At 43.1% G+C, this 20,892-nt stretch overlaps 1 protein-coding gene across 2 annotated transcripts in view; it reads left to right on the top strand.

The window, feature by feature from the left end:
- LOC142796290 (uncharacterized) overlaps positions 1–17,543 on the top strand; it is a 127,140-nt gene extending 109,597 nt beyond the window's left edge. Inside the window, exons 9-12 of one of the 2 annotated variants that reach the window (XM_075886580.1) lie at positions 5,186–5,330; positions 9,403–9,609; positions 11,234–11,359; positions 15,472–17,543. In XM_075886580.1, the coding sequence (XP_075742695.1) occupies positions 5,186–5,330; positions 9,403–9,609; positions 11,234–11,359; positions 15,472–15,669 (676 nt within the window). In that variant the 3' untranslated portion in view covers positions 15,670–17,543. The remainder of the gene's footprint in view (positions 1–5,185; positions 5,331–9,402; positions 9,610–11,233; positions 11,360–15,471) is intronic. The other variant, XM_075886581.1, reaches the window with a different exon arrangement.
- The last annotated feature ends 3,349 nt before the right edge of the window (positions 17,544–20,892 follow it).

The raw sequence follows: 20,892 nt of genomic DNA, 5'->3' as shown, positions 1-20,892 counted from the left end.
CCTTGGGTCATCCAAGGACAGATTGGTGTTTCATATAAGCGTCTACGGATGACTTTTTTCGAGGCATGTGCGGCTTCCGTAATAACATTAATTAGATTAGCAAACTCCTGGTCTACCTCATCATAATAAACCTCATGCCATCTAAGAGAGCGTAAGAAATAACGAATCTTTGAGTAATCAATTCTATAAGAAGTAACCTTTCTCTGATGATTTATTATAGGCCCTCCATCCACAGTGATAAAAGTTGGCATGTGATCAATGACAGGCTCATTAAGAACACCTGCTGTTATGTTGTTAGGAACATTTGTGAAGACATGGTCCAACATAGTTTCTGTTGTACTTGTTACTCGAGTAGGCGCAGTGATCAGATTGCGGAAATTCTATGATTGTATAAGGTAAGCGTAGTCCTTATAACTAGCACTAAAGGCATCAATGTTTATATCCCCAAGAATAATAACCCTGGTACGACCATTTCTTGCCAGGGTAGACAGAATGCCCTAAAGTTTATCAAAAAACAGCTAGTATCGGCGTTTGGCGGTCGATACACCACACCAACAACAACAGACCATTCTATCTTTACAAAAAGTGCTTCTATATATGGGAGGCTGCATGTGAATTCAGATAGTAAAGATAAGCGGGGTCCGTTGTTTACGAAAAAAGCAACGCCTCCACTGCGAGAGTTAGATGCACGTGGCTTAGATATCAATTTATAGCCAGGTATGGCAACTGTTTTATCCTTTCTCAGCCATGTTTCTGTAGCTGCTATTACGTCATAATGTTTGCCATGCCGCGAGATAGACGAGAGAAGAAGATTAAGATTTTTTCCTATAATGCGTGTATTACAGTGGAAAAGAAGTATATTTATTTTCGGGTTCGATGTGTGAGACTCAGCCATAAAAAGAGGTTAATTTATTTTATTAAGGTCATCAATACATGACACATGTAGTACTCTGGAGTTCTCAGTTTTACACATTAGTATCTTTCCATCGGCTAAGCATGCAAACTTCCAGTTCTTCTCTCGTTTTACCTGTATGGCTTTACCCAGCAAGATTTTGTTCTCTGCACACAAATGTTCGTTGACATACACCGGCATGTTATTTTCAAAACCAAGCATTGAAGTTTTAAGGCGGTGTTTTTAGCTGCTCTCAGAAAGTTGTCTCTCGAAGTCCGTGACACAAATCGGACAACAATATTTGGGGGCGTGCACATTTTGTGGGAACGCGATGCACAGCATCATTTTCTTTGCTGGAGTGTTCAATGCGCAAGCATTTGGCAACCTTCTCAATCGTGTCGAGTATGTTTTCGTTTTACGCAAGCGGAACACCCTTCACTTTAACATTGTTCCTTCTTCCGTACTGCTTTAGTTCTGTTAGCTCTTTCCTAATTACCTATACTTCACTGCTCAATTTCTTATTTGTTTTCAGAATCTCAACACTTTCTTTCTTCCCTTCTGCAAGTTCTTGTCGAAGCGACTTGAGTTCCTCCTTAAATTCTTCAAAACTTGTATTAACAAAGTTCATTGACATCTTTACTAATGATAGCTCAGCATTTATGCTATTGTTCGAGGAATCAAGTTTCTGCATTTCTAACCTGAGATCGTTCATTGCATCGGTAAATTTAGTGGTCATTTCCAGTAACAATTTCACCACCTCCTTTATGCTGTTAGGGGCTTTATCACCCAAAGCCTTCGTGAAGGTCACTAACGCATCAGTGTCGGTGTCCCCTACGACGCTCTTTCCAGCCATGGTAAATGCATAGCACAACGTGAAAATGACAACATCAATAAAGCACTGAAAACAGCGGATGGCACCAGAGCCGACCAACAGCCATTCTAGTCAAAGGCTTTAGTTCATACATAGGCAATGATACAGGATGCCTACCTGCAGCAAAAACAGGACAGCGTTAACGAGCGTGCCCGCGCGGCTGCCGGATCTGTTATGATGTCAGTCCAATGGTGGTGTCTTCTTTTATAAGACCACCAGAAACGCCCCCCTGGTTAGCCCTGGTAGGATGGTGATCCTGCCATGCGTCGAAGTGGTGACGTCCGTCGTAGGCTTGCGCAGCCGCAGTAGTACACAGCTGCCGAAGACCACGTTAGCTTGTATACAGTTGAAGACAGTTTCCTGAGCTTTGCCGCCGCACAACACCGAAATAGAGGAAGCGCTGACACACACATAACAGAGCCAGCGGTGCCTTTACATACCCGCACCGCTATCGTCGAGATGTCGTACATTATGAGCTGCAACAGTGAATAAATGTTTACTTGATTACTATTTTAATGCCTGTATTGATATTTTGGCATATCGAATAACCAGAGCTCACTTTCCACGTGAGAATTCAGCGTCATGGCCCTTCCGCAAATGGCCCATTGCCTTCAGCCGCGATAGCCTCCAGAAGATGGTCCCGTATTGCCCGCGAGTATGAATACACATATTGAGAGTGTACGCACATGCGATCCAACACGCGAAAACACAACCAGCTGTTTGTAATAAGTAAGTTATCAGCCATTAGTGTTAACTAGTTGTGCTTAGGGCTTATCCTTTGATATCTATGACTTATTTTACCTAAATGCGACTGTGACATAAAGTTTAAACCTCAAAGCCTCACCTTGTTCTCGTCAAGGAGTTGGGAGATTTTGATGCTAGGTGAATCCGCGGCGAACTTCATTGATCCTTCGTGGAACCCATCTAGGAAACCGAGTTGAATGTTTTTTTAGATTACCCAGTAGTGCATGGTGGCACCAAAAACAAAACGAAAAACAATACAGTGACCTTTCAGAATCGCTGAGCGGGCCCAATAGTTGCCCCAAGGAATAGTAGTCTGATGTAAGTCTGATAAATGTTCTCGTATCTCAGGAGACTAAAATTTATGACCTGAATGCATACCAAATCACATGCATTGTATTCTAAAATCACTGGCGAAGAGCTAAAGCGTGAGACGCGGCACTCGTCGCAGCGACTGCTGCGGCGTACACACTTTTCCCATGAACACTTGCACATCCTTCGGCGACTCTAATGTACCTGAAAAATGTCTATTGCTTTGAAACGAGATTACGTTAAGAAGTTACTGTGTGTCATTCTAACCTGTACGTTGCACTCCTGCATCGTCATGTGTACCATACACCAGAACACTAATCTAGCACGAACAATTTTAGAAATAAGACTTACAAGGGAACGTTGTAGCAAGAAAGGCAGAAAAACGACATGTAGATAAGATTCAAACAATGGCAGCCATTGTTTGAAAAGTTAGAAACACTAATTTCGAAGAGAAATGACAAAGCGAGGTGGATTATTTTGTTTTAGGATCGAGAAAGCCTAAAATTATGAAAATAGATAGAGCACATATTGTACAGGTGAATATCTGCGCACGAGATGTACAGCAAATTTGTCGAAAAGTACAGTAAACGTTCATTGCGCATCTACAAAATATATTTCAACAAATGACGCAATAAAAAAGGGCTATGATTGGAGTTTTAGTGATAACTGAAAATTGAAGGCCAGTCACAAAACTGCGACTCTTCTGATAAATGGGCATATGATTACCAAATATTTGTCATGGTATACCGGAAAGTTGTGGACATCTAGGTTGTTTAAAGAAAAGGCAGCATTCATTACACGGAATATTCACAAGGGTATTAACTGCCAAATATTAAATATTATCGGCAATGACAAAAAAATGCTCAATATACTTCTGGAAAGAAGGAAATTGTTGCGCTTCATCCAAATACAACACGCGTTGACACTACAAATTTATATGCGATTTTAATTGGCGCCGCCAAATCTTACGATGCCATTGCCATGGCTTCTGCAAAGATTATTACGGTATCTACTCACACTAACATAAAAGTTGTTCATTTGTCCTCTTCATAAACTTTTAATTCGCTCACTGTCAACAAAAAAAGAATGATTATTGTGTCTACTTCTTATTTTGGCTTTATAATCCGTTGGTTTCATTATAGGTGTCCAACAAAGGAGCTAGCATTTCGAGCAGTTTTTCTTTGGTAAATATCTGCAGGCGAAGTAACAATAAAAAATAATGTTATCATCTCTGAACATTTAGGTGTCAATTTTATGTCTTGAAATGAACAGCTCAGCGTGCTGCAACGACGGCTGCATTTTTGATGGAAGCTAAAAAGCTGTTGGCCTGTGTTCTCATATTTGCGTACACGTAGAAGAACCCCAGGTGGTGAAAATTTCTGGAGCCCTCCACTACGGCTTCTCTCATAATCATAAGGTGGTTTTAGAACGTTAAACCTCACATAATAATCAATCAAAGTGTAAGGCATGATGAGCCGGAAATTAACAGGCAGCCTCTGCATTTTCTCACGCCAAAGTGCTATGCAGCACACATTCACAGCAACTTCTTCATTTCTTTAGAGCACATTACTGTTTCGCGCATTCCACAGAAGCTGGAGTTGCGCACGTTTAGTGTGATCGGGTAAATAGTCCCTGTTTAGGCGTTACGTTGTACGTTGCATGGCGATTTTCGAACATCTGAAATGAAGCGGAAGGCAGCGTACGCGACGCCCTGCTACTGTAATGTGCGATTCTATATACCTTCCGTCAATCCTAAGATATGCTAATTACCCAAACTTGGTGGCTGAGGTACTCGGCTGCGGTACTCGGCTGAGTTACTCAGCTGAGGTACTCGGTTGAGGCTCGGCTGAGGCTGAGGTACTGGCTGCGGTACTCGACTGCTGACCCACAGGTCGTGGATTCGAATTTCGGCTGCGGCAGCTGCATTTCCGATGGAGGCGGAAATGTTAAAGGCCCGTTTGCTCAAGTTTGGGTGCACGTTAAATAACCCTAGGTGGTCGAAATTTCCGGAGTCCTCCACTACGGCGTCTCTCATAACCGTATGGTGGTTTCGGAACGTTAAACGCCACATATCAATCAATTAGCCAAACTTTGGTCCGTTTTTTTGAGTAACCTTAGCAGCGGCAAATATGTTCAATGCATCCTAGAGCACATCTGCTAGGAGAAAAGAAGACTAGAATATATTTTACTTATAGGCAACACTACATTGACTATAACACAATGTAAGAATATTCACCACACGCCAGCCAATCGTCTGGTTCCGAATTCACTGAATTCCATTATTGCTCTACTATTTATTGGGGTATACGTAATGAGATCGGTACCTCACGAGGAGAATCAGCAGCAGATAATGAATTATTATGTTGCAGCGCTACTCCAGTGGACATATTTATTGCTGAGGGATATCACACGGAGGAAGACACTGCATACGACAAATGTCGGATGATTCCACCGACACTTCTGAGCAAGGAGCTTCTCGAACCCGACCTGTACGCCTCGTATACTGTCCGCCTCGTAAGTAATTGCTCCAGGCAACGGGCTCTTTTAGCGCCAGTTTGTTGCGGTTTATAGCAAGAGAAAAAAATGGCAGATTCCACGTACAGTGGAAATTGATGATATCTGAAGCATGAATGAGAAATGTTATGTTCCTTTAAAATCAGCACGACCTTAAGAGAAGGAGGTAAATGATGCCGTACATGATTCCGTGTCATGATTATCATGTTTGGATGTGTCGTTTATCTTCGTCATATTTAGTATATGTGGAGCTAGCGAAAACGCCACGGGCACGCTATGAGTGTGGTATGTTCTCCTGTTCTTGCGTGACACGCGTGTCACGATTATTATGTTTGCACCAGTGTTATGTTTCGTCATCCATTCACGTCACGTAACACCACATTTTGTAAATGCTGAGCTGGCAAAACGGCCGTGAGCGCCTCATGAAAGGCCCAATATACTCATATGTAGCACTGACCGGCATGTACGCTGAGCACAGGGACGCTACGTTAGCAAAATGCAACCAACGTTCGTCGGCACGGCCCTACGGCAACCACCGTGAAAGCGACATGCTGCATTTCGCACCGCTGCGTTAGCTTGACAACACTGCGTCTTCCTCTTTTCGTGATGGATGGACGCCGGATGCGCTGAAATGCGCATGCGTCAAAGCAATGCAGCGTGGCGCGCGCCTGCGAATATATGGCAGGACCGGCGCCTGGCGTGGCAACGCCTTCGTGACGCGACGAAATGAACGCCGGCGAGCACGCACCGCGTCATGTCGAAATGTACTGTCGCCTTGACGATGGCATGTAGTCATGTTCTCACATGACACGCATCTCATGATTATTATGTTTGCACAGTCACATACCTTTGCCATCCATTGGCCTGATGTAATACAAAATTTGACATTAGTGAAGATAGCGAAATGGCCGCGAGCGTATCATGAGTGTGGCATGTAGTCATGTTGTTACCTGACACGCAAGTCATGATTATCATGTTTGGATGTGCCGTTTGCCTATGTCCGTCCGTGTCTCGTAATATCGAGTTTCACACATGTGAATTTGGCGAAACGTCGGCAGGCGCATTATGGGCGTAGCATGTATTCATGTTCTTACGTGACACGCATCTCATGTTTATTAAGTTTGCACCATTATCATACCTTCGTCATTCATTCACGCCCCGTAATACTAAATTTGGTATAAGTGAAGCTAGCGAAACGGCCGCCAGCGCATCATGAGCGTGGCATGTAGTCATATTGTTACATGACACGCATCTAATGATTATCATTTTTGCACCAGTCACATACATTCATCATCCATTCACGTACCGTAATACGACATTTGGTATATGTGACGCTAGCGAAACAGCCGTGAGCGCATCACGAGCAAGGCAGGTATTCAAGTTTTTACGTGAGACGCATGTCATGATTTTCATGTAAAGGTATGTCGCTTTTGTTCGTTCGCCATGGAGTCATGTCATACCATACCAGTTTTTCAACATGCCTTGTGAATGAAACCACAGGTATTTCGGCAGGACCAATAAATGTAAAATGTAACATTTATGACACACATATATACGAATTTATCGTTATGACACTCGAAATATGTTTTTCATACTGTCATGTTATGCCGTACCAAGTTTGGTATCGATGCCATTATTGAGATGGCCAGGAGAGGTAAAAGTCGTAGGTGGTTTGATAGATAGATAGATAGATAGATAGATAGATAGATAGATAGATAGATAGATAGATAGATAGATAGATAGATCGACAGATAGATAGATAGATAGATAGATAGATAGATATATAGATAGATAGATAGATAGATAGATAGATAGATAGATAGATAGATAGATAGATAGATAGATAGATAGATAGATAGATAGATACGGTCAAAGTTGCCACAGTTCGTTAAGAACCACTTCGCATTTAAAAAACACCTTACGAGCGTGAGGTAGGCACCCCTAATACACATATTATTTCGAAGCAGAAAGAAGCATTGAATTGTCTAGCCGTCAATGCATGAGAACCACACAACAATTTCGTGCCTTGAAGGTGCACCCATTGTCACTCTCTCACAGATATTTATTCCTCAATCATCGCCACCAGCCCGTAGATCAAGCAAGCGTGGCGCTCTTTGGGTTGGCGTGTTGCCTTACAGTCACGCAGTGGGCCCTCCGCTGATTACCGAAAGAAGGAAAGATGGCGATGGCGAAACTTTTTGCCATTATACGATAGTTTGAAACTAACAGCGTTACGTCACTGACCTCTCTTGTCTTATGGCATGATTGAGACTTGCACCGAGAACCAAAGCCAAGCTCCCGACTGAGAAACTGATGTGCCGAGGTCCAGATTACGCCATTGCGTTCATCTTTTCATGGCGAAGCTCCAGCATCTTCCCAAGTTTATTTAAGTGCGAAGCATTTCTTAGCAAACTGCGGCGACTTTGAGCGTATCTATTTATCTATCTAGCCACTTACGTTTGGGTGCTCTCGTGGTCACCCCATTTGCTTGGCGTGAACGAAAATCAGCATGACAGGTAAGACGGTTTGACGAACATTACGTGCTTGTCAAACATAAATGATGTCACGATCCCGTCGCGCACGTCGTGAAACACCTCCCGCCAGATTGTGGCACATACCCACGGGCGGGTATGTGCCACTGGTATGCGGGTATGTGCCAAAGGTGATTAAAACATGATATCTACCTAGAAACGACGAGAACACACATGATCAGTTTTAACGCCCGATTGTTGATAAATACCCGACGTCAGCAGCGCCGACCCGGCGAGTCCCACCTTGCATCGAACCCAAGCATTCTGGGTGCCAATGAAGCATTTTACTACAGAGCTACGCCAGGTCTCGGAACTACTTTTAAAATATACGCTTATCTTCATGAAACAAAATAGTGGTTGCAGTGTTGCTTACCAATTTTATAAACGTTATATATGTACTATTTTGATACAGCCGTCACGTTGGGTTAACGTCAGCTGTGGTTAGTTGCCTTGTGCTGAAGTTATTTATGTAGCAGTGTTCGGGGCCAACATCTTCGCGAGCATCAGCGCTTCATATCAGCCTCTGGTGTTGCTATGCGCATGTTCCAGTTGACATCGTTGTGCAAGGGAAAACAACTGGTTATATAAATATCTGCAACTTTTCAATATATGTCTGTGCGTGCAACCTTTCCACATATATTTAGCGTCATTTCACGACATGTCGCCCAATAAAAAAATGCAACAAGGTCACCTTTCCTCCGCATGCTTCGCATAACGTGGATTCCCAGGTACGTGGAATCTGCCGATTTTTTTTTCTTTTTCGTTAAGCAGACTTTGAAGTGCACAAGTGACTACAATTGGTCTCGACTACAGCAGTGGTATTTTTTTTAGAAAACGCCTCATCAGAGGTGTGAGTGTACAGTCGAGCGCGACATCAAGGTCGTCGGGTAAGCGTCGATCGGCCTATACACTGAAAATCACTATTTCGCTTTTTTTGCCCTAGTTTACTGTTTCATGCAACAATAATTGTTCCTATACGACGGAATGGACACTATTTCTCTCTAATTTAAACTGTTAATTTTTCACGGTCAAGCGTCTGCTATGAGGAATTTTTCATTCACGGACGATGACATTATTGCTGCGAAAGATGTGTTGAAACTATTCCTTGGCATTCCTTTGTAAACAGCTTCTGCAGAAAGGAGTGACAAGAGATAAAAAAGGCAGGAAGAGTATAGTGAAGCTAGCGTGTTATCACCCTCTCCTCGAAAGAATATACCGGGACGTTGCGCTGTGGTGGTTCATGTTCGAAGCTCGCCCAATGACCTTCACATCACCCTCCACTGTACGCTAAAATGTTTTATTACAGTGTGATACCACGAGCAGCGGTTGCTTGATCATGCGAGCACCTCTGATTACGTCAGCCTGCTCGATAAACTTTGCAGCACTCGAACTAGTCTATAGAAACAGTGTGTTATTGTACAGAACAGATCCAAAAACTTGAATCGTACATATTTGTGCGCATTTTGCTAAGCCATCTGAAATATGTGTACTGTTTTAGCCTTCGAATTTGCTGACGCACCCTGCTTTTTTTTAATATTCAGGCAAACACAATTTGGAGCATGACGGTAAACCCACAAGCGTGGAGTCCCAGAACTACATTTGCTGTGTCAGTTGGCATGGCGGGCCGATGGTATAGGCCGAAGAGAAGAAACAGCGATTCCCATGGGGCCGGAAACTACCAGCTTGGAAAGCCTTGCGAGAATGAACAGCGCGGGGATATAGGACAACAGACATCGGGAATAGACTTAGTGAGTGCTCCATTCGCCTCTATTATTGCGATAGCAAATATATAGACACTCTCGGCCAGATTTCGCCACCGGCGTTGACGTCGGCGTCGATATCATGCACCGTATATGTATAGGTATCGATATATGTGAAAACGCAAGAAAGATAAAAATTCCAGAAAAATATACTACGGCGCGTGGAATCGATCGTGGGATCTCCGCGTCGAGTATTCCAGTCGTTGCCCCTGGGCCACCGAGAGGCGCCTCCTCAGACTTTCAAACGGCAAGCTATTTATATCTACCACTTACCGCTTTTGGCGGTCATCTTCAGGGGGAACTACCGTGTCTTCAGCACTATCAGCAAGATGGCACAGTGAGCGCACACGGTTCTCATCTCTCACGCGTACTTTGGCCCGCGTAGAGATAAAGGGGTGCACGCTCGATCGCGCCCATATCTTCCCTTGGGGAGGTCGTACATCTCGCACGTAATATTTTGTAGCTACCAGGCGCACAATGGTCACTGCAATCGTCGCACATCCTCCATTTGTGAAAAGGGCACGCTTTTCGTGCATTGCGAAGTAACAACTGAGACGCTTATTCGCGTTTATCTGTACCTGTGAGTACGTTTTGTGTGTCATCAAACGCGGGGCACGTTTACATCTGCTTACCATGCTGCGTGTGACCTTCCAATTTGTTGCTATCGTATTCATTGTTTCGCCTTTGCGGCAAAGCTGTGACCTTTTCTACCTCACTCCTCGACATAATGAATAGCTTAGGCGAATCTATAAATACCACGCCAGTCAAAGTGCTTCCTGTTCGCCAACGGAAAACTGCTGGCACATTATAGGGGCCAGTGTGGAAAGTAATATCGTGCGAAAATGCTTCATTCAGACCCCGCGCAAGAATTACTGTTTCGGGGCTCTGCTAATACATGGGCGCAACTAATAGGAACCCCAAACAGACCATGAAAACCAGGAACGTTTGCAATGGGGAGACTTTTTCGAAACATGATTTCTTGTTGCTGGCGTTGGCAACCGTTTATATGTTCGCGTATTACGCAATGTCTGTCATTAACCCAGACATGCGAACATCAAAAAGATGCAGAATGCACATGGAGCTCTTTGCAAGACGCCATATTATGACTGCGATCGTACTCTTCAACAGTGGTTTGCAAGCGTGACGAAGAAGAAGAACCCAGACACTCGCAGACCACAAGGCTATTCTGAGCAAGGATATTGAGGAATTATGACTGCCCGAGGAATGCGTGCAGTGACGAGTAATTTTCGTCTTGTCGATGAGAGTGCGTACAAAAAGACAATGCATCTAACTTTGAGATAAAGCCTTTGCCTGGTTTTCATAACCACACACCACGCGCCAGTAGTGGGCCTGATAAAAATGTTTCAGGCAATCGCTGAATGCTTCCAGAAAAAGCGGAACGAAGTGAAATGCAAGTGTGCTCCCCCCGCACCTAACTCCCACCGTCGTGTTATGAAAACTAGGCAAATTACAATACTTCTGCCTTTAGGTACCTAGCCGCTGAGAAAGTTGCTCTTGGATGCAAAATGTTTGAATTTATGGTATATAAGTCTACATGTTAACCCGATCGTCGCTAGCATGTGAAAACTTGATTGATTTCATTGTCATACAGGCATGCAGCTTCCCAAGCTACAAAAACTCATTCACGGTAGACACGACTTTCCAGGCGATGGTCGGCTACGACAAGGTCCAAGGTTGGCTGTTTACCTTCGACACAGCCGAAACACTTCGGTATAAGGTGAGCGCATTCTCTTTTGTGCCAACTGCGCGCACGTGCGCCAGTGCCAATTATTTCAACGCAGCAGCTTCAGAAGCACGTTTGGGTGAAGTTCTGGTGTTGACGTCTGCGTCTTTGGTAAAAATAGGTTTAAAAAAATAGCTTGTACTTGAATCAGTATTGAACCGAAGCTTCCTGCATATCAAGAAGTTATTCTCCTACAGAGCAATGCCTAAAGCTAATTCCAGAGAAAAAGGACTACAGGAACGTCATGTAATATGCCAAGTCCACTTAACGCATGTACTAATTCTAAGTAGCAAAAGCCAGAAATTGTTCCTAGACCCAGCTGTCAAAACAAGCTAATTGCCCAACGAGTGCATCTTCAAAACTCCCCACCACTACAAAGCACCCATATTATATCATATTCGTTAGCAAAACGACTTACAAAAAACGTTGACGTGTTGCCTTACGGACACGTAGTGCGTGTTTTGATGATTCGCAAAAGGCAGTATTAAGGCATAAGGAGCACGTCATAGCTATTCGAACATTAGGCATTCTAGAATAGCTTTTAACGGCGAGTGTTACTCGCACGAACGTTGATTTTTTTCTGGCATAATTGAAAACTACAACCTAGAAGTTAAGTGATAATACCGACTATGAAAACGATGCTAAGGGCGTCCAGTTACACTATCGCCTTGTACATTTAAGATCAAGCGTCCCGATTCCACCTTTTCATGCATTATTTAGATTGCTTAAGCATTCGCATCGCATCTGTTACTCCAAGTAAGCAATAATTCTGGCGAACTGTATCTACGGATATTACGCCACACCTGCAACGAAGGACTTGAATACGAGGTGCACTGTGCCATATAACCATTGCGAAACGCAGGAGAAGCGCGCGCGGCATGGTTTATGGCTATCGTAATCTTTCGCCGATGGTAAAATCGACAAGTAGCTATTCATGTGCACTTTGCTCACTCCGGCCATTAGAATCGAGGCCAAAATCCGGAGTTACTGGGGAACCTGCTTCAATTTTTCAGAGAGGCCAGGAAACACTTCCGATTGGCAGTCAGAACTTTTTAGAATACGGTAGCCATAGAATAAAAAACAGCAGGTGTTCTGGAGTTTATAGTGCTCAAAGTCTGTTGAATGTTCCTCTCTTCTTTCTCTATGAGTGATGCCATAGACATAAATTCATTGGATTGAATGCCTTAGCATCTCGTGCTTCATATTTATTTTGGGAGCTGCGGGATGCCACCAGGTTATCACGTGTGTGCTCGTAATCTCACTGCAATTATGCCAGGCGTGTGAACAAAAAAAAATTGATGCATATTCACTAGGTGAACCTCTGTGTATCGTATTGGTCAATAACTTTACGTGGCGTGAACGTTACCCCACCTAATGTAAATTGAGCGACGTAAAGTGACATAAAGAGTCAATGACAAGGCCAGGTCATAAGTTCCATAATATCTACGTTGAAGCCACCGACTAGTGTAAAAAGGTTGTGCTTGTACGTGTTTTGTACTTCACATGTGACCATTAGGATCCATATCAGTTTACATTTCAACCTTTAGTGTGCGTGTCTCACATCATCATGCAATACCCGAGCGTTGCCTCATATAATGCAGCCGTCATATCAGACACCGAACAAGGCTCGCCCTTAAGGTGATTCGCCCCTAAAGAAAGAGAATTCAAGATAATTACACGTACGTGATGCAACTTCTTTCCCCCATGGTATCTGTCAGTGATTAGAGCCGAGCCCACTCCCTGGGACGAAAGAAGAGAGAAATGAGTTACAGCTTCCGACAGACGTCTAACTCCTCTCGTACATCTCGGATTCTGAAACTTCTGCGATGATATTTTCGTGAGGCTTTTCATTTTATGAAAGAATTAGACGGGTATTTGTAAAAACGTCGCAGGGCTCCTTAGATAAAAAAGAATAAATGACTATTGATGTCATACATTTTAGGAGCACTGTATTCAGGGATATCTGTTAGCTTTTTTGCCTTTATAAAGAAAGAAAAGGCCCCTAAAAAATAAGGCCCTGCTATGGGCAGTGATGGTAAAAAGTAATAGTAATACAAGCAAACATGTCGCGGAGAAAATGTCATAGCTACTTAAATTTGATAGATTTGAAAATTGTGTCATAGCTATAGGCCAGCCACTGTGGAATTTGAAGGTGAGCAAAGTCCAAGTAACAGTAGGCATTGGGAAGGAAATAAGTTAAAATTTAGAGCGGATTAGCTTACAGACAGTCAAGACAAAATAAGTATTCATTGAAAATAATGTATATTTGAAGAAAGAGAAGTTGATGAATAAGAGAAGTTGATGGTGGCTTGCCACCGGCTACACCGGAACCTACGAACTTGAATAACGCAGCCGATTCCTACCACTGAGCTATGGTGGTGTTCATCTCTCAGTAAATTTTACAGAATATATATGCGCTTTAAACACGAGGCCGAGAGATACCGCTTGAGCGTATATATTTTGCATTTTGTCGTAGTTGCACAGACACACGCGTGAACCCTCAAACGCCAGATTGTGTAGGTGCTACTCTTTCACAGCATCTTTACTCTTAATCCTACCAGCAGTTTAGCATCAACTGTCACCTGCACAGTACTGGTTATGGTCACTGATCGCAATATCTCTATGTCAAATATGTAGGTCTAGGTCTTCTATCAGTTGGTGTCCCTAGGTTTTTCACTTTTGCTTCACGTAGGTGCGTCTGCCTCTCCTACCGTCGTCCGCTCACTTAAGCTGGTGTCGGCCAACTTGTTCTTTTTAAACCCAGATATGAAAACACTAACGCATGTTCTAACAAATAAAATGTGAACGTGGCCCCGGCGTTTTCCGACCCGTATCTTCCTGACCTCTGTGGGTGGCCTAGTTTTGAATGATTGGTAATGTAATGAAGTGCACCTTTCTTTCTCAGCTCTTTCTTATAGTTAAAATAACGAATGGGTGGGATCTACTGCTCTGTCTCTGGCTAGAGCAACCAGGGACTATTAGAGTTCCCAAACCGGGCTTGACGCTGCCGTGTCCAATTCATTTCTAGTAAAATTAGTGAAGATATCTGTTTTCAATGAATCACTCTGGCACTCCCATGTCATGTAGCATACTTTAGCCGTTTATTCTTGTATGAGTGAGCGTGGGATGTGCACCTTGCGCATCAGTATCTGAGCAAGTTGCATCTGCGACTCTGCAGCAAATCAAGCAGCTGACATTTCACCAGGCTAACAGCTCCATCAATCTTAGGAAGAACATGCATCTGCAAACGAACTTCACCCAATCAGTCTTCCGCTGCGAGAAAAACGCAGAAAATGAGAGCACCAACACAGTGCTATGTTTGTGCTCTTTTTTCCTGTTTCTTTTGATCAACGTTTAAAATTAATATATTACCGATTAGCCCAGCAAGACACCCTTCTGGAGTATTCCGCAGCTCATCACTGGGTGTCGTGACATAAAGAAAAAGCGACAAAAATTCACTGACAACTGCGATAAGGTCTAATATTCATTGTAAGCGCAGCTACGTGTTAGGGCAACGACAACTGTACGTGAACTTTTGGATTACCGCAACGTATTGACAGCACCGTAAGTGTAGTTTCTGTATACATAGGAAAGTACCCATTACGCGATCGTCCCTCTTTTTGCGGTTAAGCTGGGTACCCTAACAAATCTGTAAGGTATTATGTGTACTCTGTTGAAGGTGCATATGACATATCACAGTGAATTAAAATGGCCGCTTTGCAGTAGATGGGAAGCCTTAAACCACACGCGTTGTGCAATTATTTTGTGGTGACTGGTATGCGAAAAATTTTATATGTTAGGGCGATTCCTCACACGACATGACGTATTCATAGGTTCTTTTTGCAGAGGAGTTTGACGCACAAGCCAGGTTATATTGTAAAACCTGCACTGCCACGGAGAAGGCCAAGGCTTAAATCTCGTTCTTTCTCGTTTTTTTTTAATTTTATTTCTCTGCCTTGTCTATCTTTTACGCTAATTACCGCCTGGCAACGGCGGCGGCACTAGACGTAGGAACGTGTGCCAAAGTATTTCCCTCGAAAAATTATAAGAGTTATCAACAAACTCTTTTTTGTGCTAAGCGCATAATTTCTTTTTACTTTTTGCAGTTGTGTGAAGCCAAGAGCAATGTGACAGCACTCAGGCTGAACCTCGTCGCTTCCGACATCGGCTCTGAGGACTATACAGACATATGTGGATTCGGGGCTGTGTCGCGACTTCGCATGCTCAAGGCCGTCTCTCTATTTTTTGCGCACAATTACACTTCTAGTGCGGAGAAATCAATTTGCCTGACGGTCACGGGTTAGCAATTCAGTCAAACTGAATAAAAAAAACTGTTCCAAAGTGTGTACATCTTGCGTTGTAGATCATTCAGAGCAGAATTCTCTTAGTCGAACCAATACCGCTGTGGGTGATGGCGTAAGCCTATAGCCGGAACACTGAGCATTTCTCGTAGTTTTAACTGACTGAGAGTCACGGAGACGGAAAGTTAGGGGAGCTGAGAGAAAGCGTCAGCGAAGTACAGCGTGGTTCAGCAACGTTTGACGAAGGACCATAGCCCGGGGAGCGGGGTGCCGAAAGGGTGCGACCCTCACTCCATCCGCAATTCTGATGTAAGAAGGTGTGGACATCCGTACGCATTCTGTATTTCTCTGTTGTGTTTCTTCGCGCACACCAATTTAACTTGTAAGATGCTTATGCTTTCAGGGAAATGATCTAGTCAAAATAGGTGGTTGTCCAATATAGCCAAGGTCTTCAGGAAAAGCCCCCTCCCTTTCCCACTATCAACAACATTCTTGACAGCGGGCCTGTTGTAATGAATCAAGCACTTTCACCAGCTATATCGCCTATACTTGAGGAACTCCGATGTCATCGCCAGCGTAATCCCGCCAATAGTCGGCGCGGCCCGGTATCGGCTCAACGTCACCCGGTTCTCCTCTACCACCATCGTCACCCCTACGCCTTCCCGTTCTCCTGCCCTCTCCTCTTTGCTCGTTCCTTATTTATTTTTTTTTAGTTTCGACAATGACTTGCCTTTCTTCCCTTCATTCTACTCGTTTTTGTGTATCTCCTCTCTTTAGCATAGACATTTGTCTATACTCTCTGACATTTCGTGTCTAATTTTCGTTTCTTACTTCCCTCTAACTCTCAATGCTATTTATTTATTTTATTTATTTTTTTGAAAATTCCTGCTGCGCCCGAGGGCATTATTGCAGAGGGGACATACGCAGCGTAACATATGGTTACATAAATAGAACTATTCAAAAACAACATTAACACAAGAACAGATCATAACAAAAATATAGCTATGAGTGTAGTAATGTGTCCCTGAAAGACGCTTCAATGCGGCAGTCTCCAATCTCCTGTTGAAGCCGATTCCACTGGAATATTGCGCGCGAAAAAATGAGTATTCGTAAAGGTTTGTTAGCAAAAACTTTCTCTTAATTTTAAAGGGTGGTTATTTCTCTTAGACAGAAAATGGGGAGGTGAAATGTAAGATTCTTTACCTATATGCCAATAAATATTTTGAATAGCATTTGTAATCTGAAGTGTTTCCTACGTGACAATAACCAATTCCACCCTAACCTATCTTTAAGCACAGTACACTGACACTGAAGTAATACTTGCTAGTCACCAAACGAGGTGAGCGGTTTTGTACGATCTTGAGCTTGTTAGACAAGGTTTTTGTTTGTGGGTTCCACGCTTAGCAGGCATATTATAAGATAGGTCGGATAATCGAAAAGTAAGTAGTTCTCTGATTTTGGAAGGAGCCAGCCGGAAGTTTCGTTCAACGACGCTTTACATTCTGGAGGACCTCGCTGTGACACATTCGACGTGCTTAGCCCAGGTAGAATGTGCTAAAAGTAGACACCAAGATATTTATACTCAGGTACACGCGTTAGCTGGATGAAATCTAATGTATAATAAACAAGTATGGGTCGCATTTACGAGTGAAGGAGACGCACTGGTACTTCCTAGGATTCAGAGACATATGCCACCTATTACACCAGTGCAAAATACTGTCGAAATCACGTTGCAGGAATAGATGGCCAGGGGTGGCTATAATACAATGGTAAACCACATAGTCATCCACATACAGACGTACTTTGCATGAGACATCCAGAGCAATATTATTGATCTAGACTAGAGACAACAAAGGTTACAACACAGGTCTCTGGCCCCGCCGCGGTGGTCTAGTGGCTAAGGTACTCGGCTGCTGACCCGAAGGTCGCGGGTTGAAATCCCGGCTGCGGCGGCTGCATTTCCGATGGAGGTGGAAATGTTGTAGGCCCGTGTACTCAAATTTGGCTGCACGTTAAAGAACCCCAGGTGGTCGAAATTTCCGGAGCCCTCCACTACGGCGTCTCTCATAATCATGTGGTGGCTTTGGGACGTTAAACCCCACAAATCTGTTTATCTAACACAGGTCTCTGCAGACCTGCTGAAGTAACAGCAACATATTCAGATTGGGAACGAATAATCACGACACGTTGTGTTTGGTCTAGCAAATAACACCTTATTCAATGAAGCAAGCAGGAGTAATACCGAAGAATGAGAGTTTATGCAGCAGCAGAGCACGGGGCACAGAATCAAGTGCTTTCTGAAAGTCGCCTGCACTTCAAGATCAAAGGAGTAAAAAAAAACATCTTCACTGAATTATATGAGCTGCGTTGAACAAGAAAAGATAGACCGAAATCCATGTTGAGATTCAGTGAAATGGTTACTTTCTACATGTTACGTTACGACGCTTTAGACTACGTTCTCCATTGTTCTACTGCACATGTTTGTTAAGGAAATCGGCCTGTGGTCGAAAACAATAGTTTTTGGCCACCCTTATGTTTCGGAACCACATTCGCGACTTTCCATTCGCTTGGTAAACAAATAACTCATTAAACGATATGTAGGGTTTAACGTCCTACAACCACCATATAATTATGAGAGACGCCGTAGTGAAGGGCTCTAGAAATTCCGACCACCTGGGGCTCTTTAACGTGCACCCAAATTCGAGCAGGGCCTACATCCCTAAGTAAACAAGAAGTACTCAATAATTTCTCAAAAAGTATAACAAGGTAGTGGGCAATTACATCACAGCAAGCATTTAACAGATAATAGGGTATACCGTCAGGGCGATTTGCAAAGAAGCCTTTATTTTTTTAAGCAATTTAAGTGTACCACCGTGTGTTATCACCAGCTCTGGCATAGGTTCAAAGACACTGCCAAGAATACACAATACATCTCTGTGACAAGGGTGCGTAATGGACGAATGAAAAAAGCAATAGAAAGCAGAAGCTTCATTGGTGTCATCAATTAAACGTACACCGCTATTGTTTATGCTTGGGATGCCAATTTATTCTTTGCTGATTGATTTTAAACACTTCCACAGTTTTTTCGTTTTTTTTGTAACTTTGAGCCCAATGCTAGGAAATAGTTTTTTTGGTATTCTTTATTTTTCGTTTTTATATTTTTTCAAGCAACGTTAGCACCATGATTACACCAGAATTGTGTTACTTTCTTCACGAATTCATCGCTTGACTTCCGCAGTAACCAAAAACTTATCACTACGCTGTTTGGCAGACAAATTTTTACAGGGAACATGTTTGTGTACCATCTGCTTTAGTACGAAGCAAAATGTATCACACAGGGTTTGGCAATCTGCAGACTGAGCTAAATGATTGAATACTTGCAGGAAAGGACTGCCTCAATCTATAATAAAGCTTAATTTCCTCTATGAAAAAGATGTATATTCTGTTGCCAAACATACTCGCAAGAAAAGGGGATTATCTTAACGTTAGCCACAATACAGTCTCGGTCACTCATCCCAAGAATAATGGCGTTATCATGCACGAGCACTGGTTGATTTCAAAAGAGCAGATCTGAGAGGGAAGAAATATTGAGGCCTCACATAGTAGGTGTCTGTATACTAAGCCTTAGGTCTCATTATGCACATGCCCTCCTCAGACAGGCCTGTGCTGCGAACATACAACAGCGCCACCGCATTTTTTCGGGCCCATGGTGTAGGCGACAAATGATCGACGTAGCTCATTGTTCACCATATCTCTTCGTAGAAAGCAGTTACCTAAGAAGCCGCTACGACAAATATAATCATTCATTACCACTCATTGCAACAATATTATCGCATGAAACAATTTAAACTCTGCTTTACTTATACTTGGAAAATAAAACGTGTCAAACCATAACACAAAAAATAGAGAGAGCTGGCTTGTCTCAAGTATATATATATATATATATATATATATATATATATATATATATATATATATATATATATAATTTTATATATATATATATATATATATATATATAGATATATATATATGATCTAACAGACAGTAATGCCAAGGAATGTAAGGGGAAGTTATTAAAACCAATGAAAAGTAAATAAAAAGAAAGAAAAGTGGGAAAAAAGTAAGCAGCCGTGGGCACGAATCGAACCTACGACCTTTGAATAACACTTTTGATGCTCTAACCACTGAGCTATCACAGCGGCCTTCCCTCCAGCCAGTTTTTTCGGGGGTTTATATGTGAATTTAGAAGCAGGAGTGCCAGCCAGCGCCATCTATAAGCCAAGCGGAAGCGACGAGTGTGAAACACTCTTTTATGCGCATGTGTGGCGCCACGTAGCACGTGAACTTATTACGAGCGGGCAGCTGATCAACAGTCCCTCGTATACAACCTAATGACACCAAGTCTGCCAGCCCGAGACCCTCGTTAATGAATAAGGGAAAGAAGTGTATACCTAAGGGCTCGTTTATCCGTGTTTGACACAATATTGGTGTCAATATGGGAGACTTGGTGTCATTAGGTTGTATACGAGGGACTATTTATAAGCTGCCCGCTCGTAATAAGTTCACGTGCTACGTGACGCCACACATGCCCATAAAAGAGTGTTTCACACTCGTCGCTTTCGCTTGGCTTATAGATAGCGCTGGCTGACACTCCTACTTCTAAATTCACATATGAACCCAAAAGAAGCGGTTGGAGGGAAGGTGCTGTGATATCTCAGTGGTTAGACCATCGAACGCGTTATTCGAAGGTCGTAGGTTCGATTCCTGCTCACGGCTGGTTATTTTTTCAACCACTTTTATTTCTTCTTATTTACGTTCCATTGGTTCTAATAACTTCTCCTTACAATCCTTGGCATTACTTTTTGTTAGATCTCATTATTATTGTGTCAAAACACGGAAACACGAGCCCTTAGGGTATACACTTCTTTCGCTTATTCATTAACGAGGGTCTCGTACTGGCAACTTGGTGTCATTAGGTTGTATACAAGGGACTATTGAACAGCTGCCACCTCGTAATAAGTTCACGTGCTACGTGACGCCACACATGCGCATAAAAGAGTGTTCCACACTCGTCGCTTTCGCTCGGCTTATGGATGGCGCTGGCTGGCACTCCTACTTCTAAATTTACATATGAACCCAAAAGAAGCGGATGGAGGGAAGGTGCTGTGTTAGCTCAGTGGTTAGACCATCGAACGCGTTATTCGAAGGTCGTAGGTTCGATTC

The sequence above is a fragment of the Rhipicephalus microplus genome, chromosome 2 (genome assembly GCF_043290135.1).
Source record: "Rhipicephalus microplus isolate Deutch F79 chromosome 2, USDA_Rmic, whole genome shotgun sequence".
In the NCBI taxonomy this organism is placed as follows: Eukaryota; Metazoa; Arthropoda; class Arachnida; order Ixodida; family Ixodidae; genus Rhipicephalus; species Rhipicephalus microplus.
The sequence above is the reverse complement of the archived record's forward strand: the minus strand, read 5'-3'. Positions and strand labels throughout refer to the sequence as shown.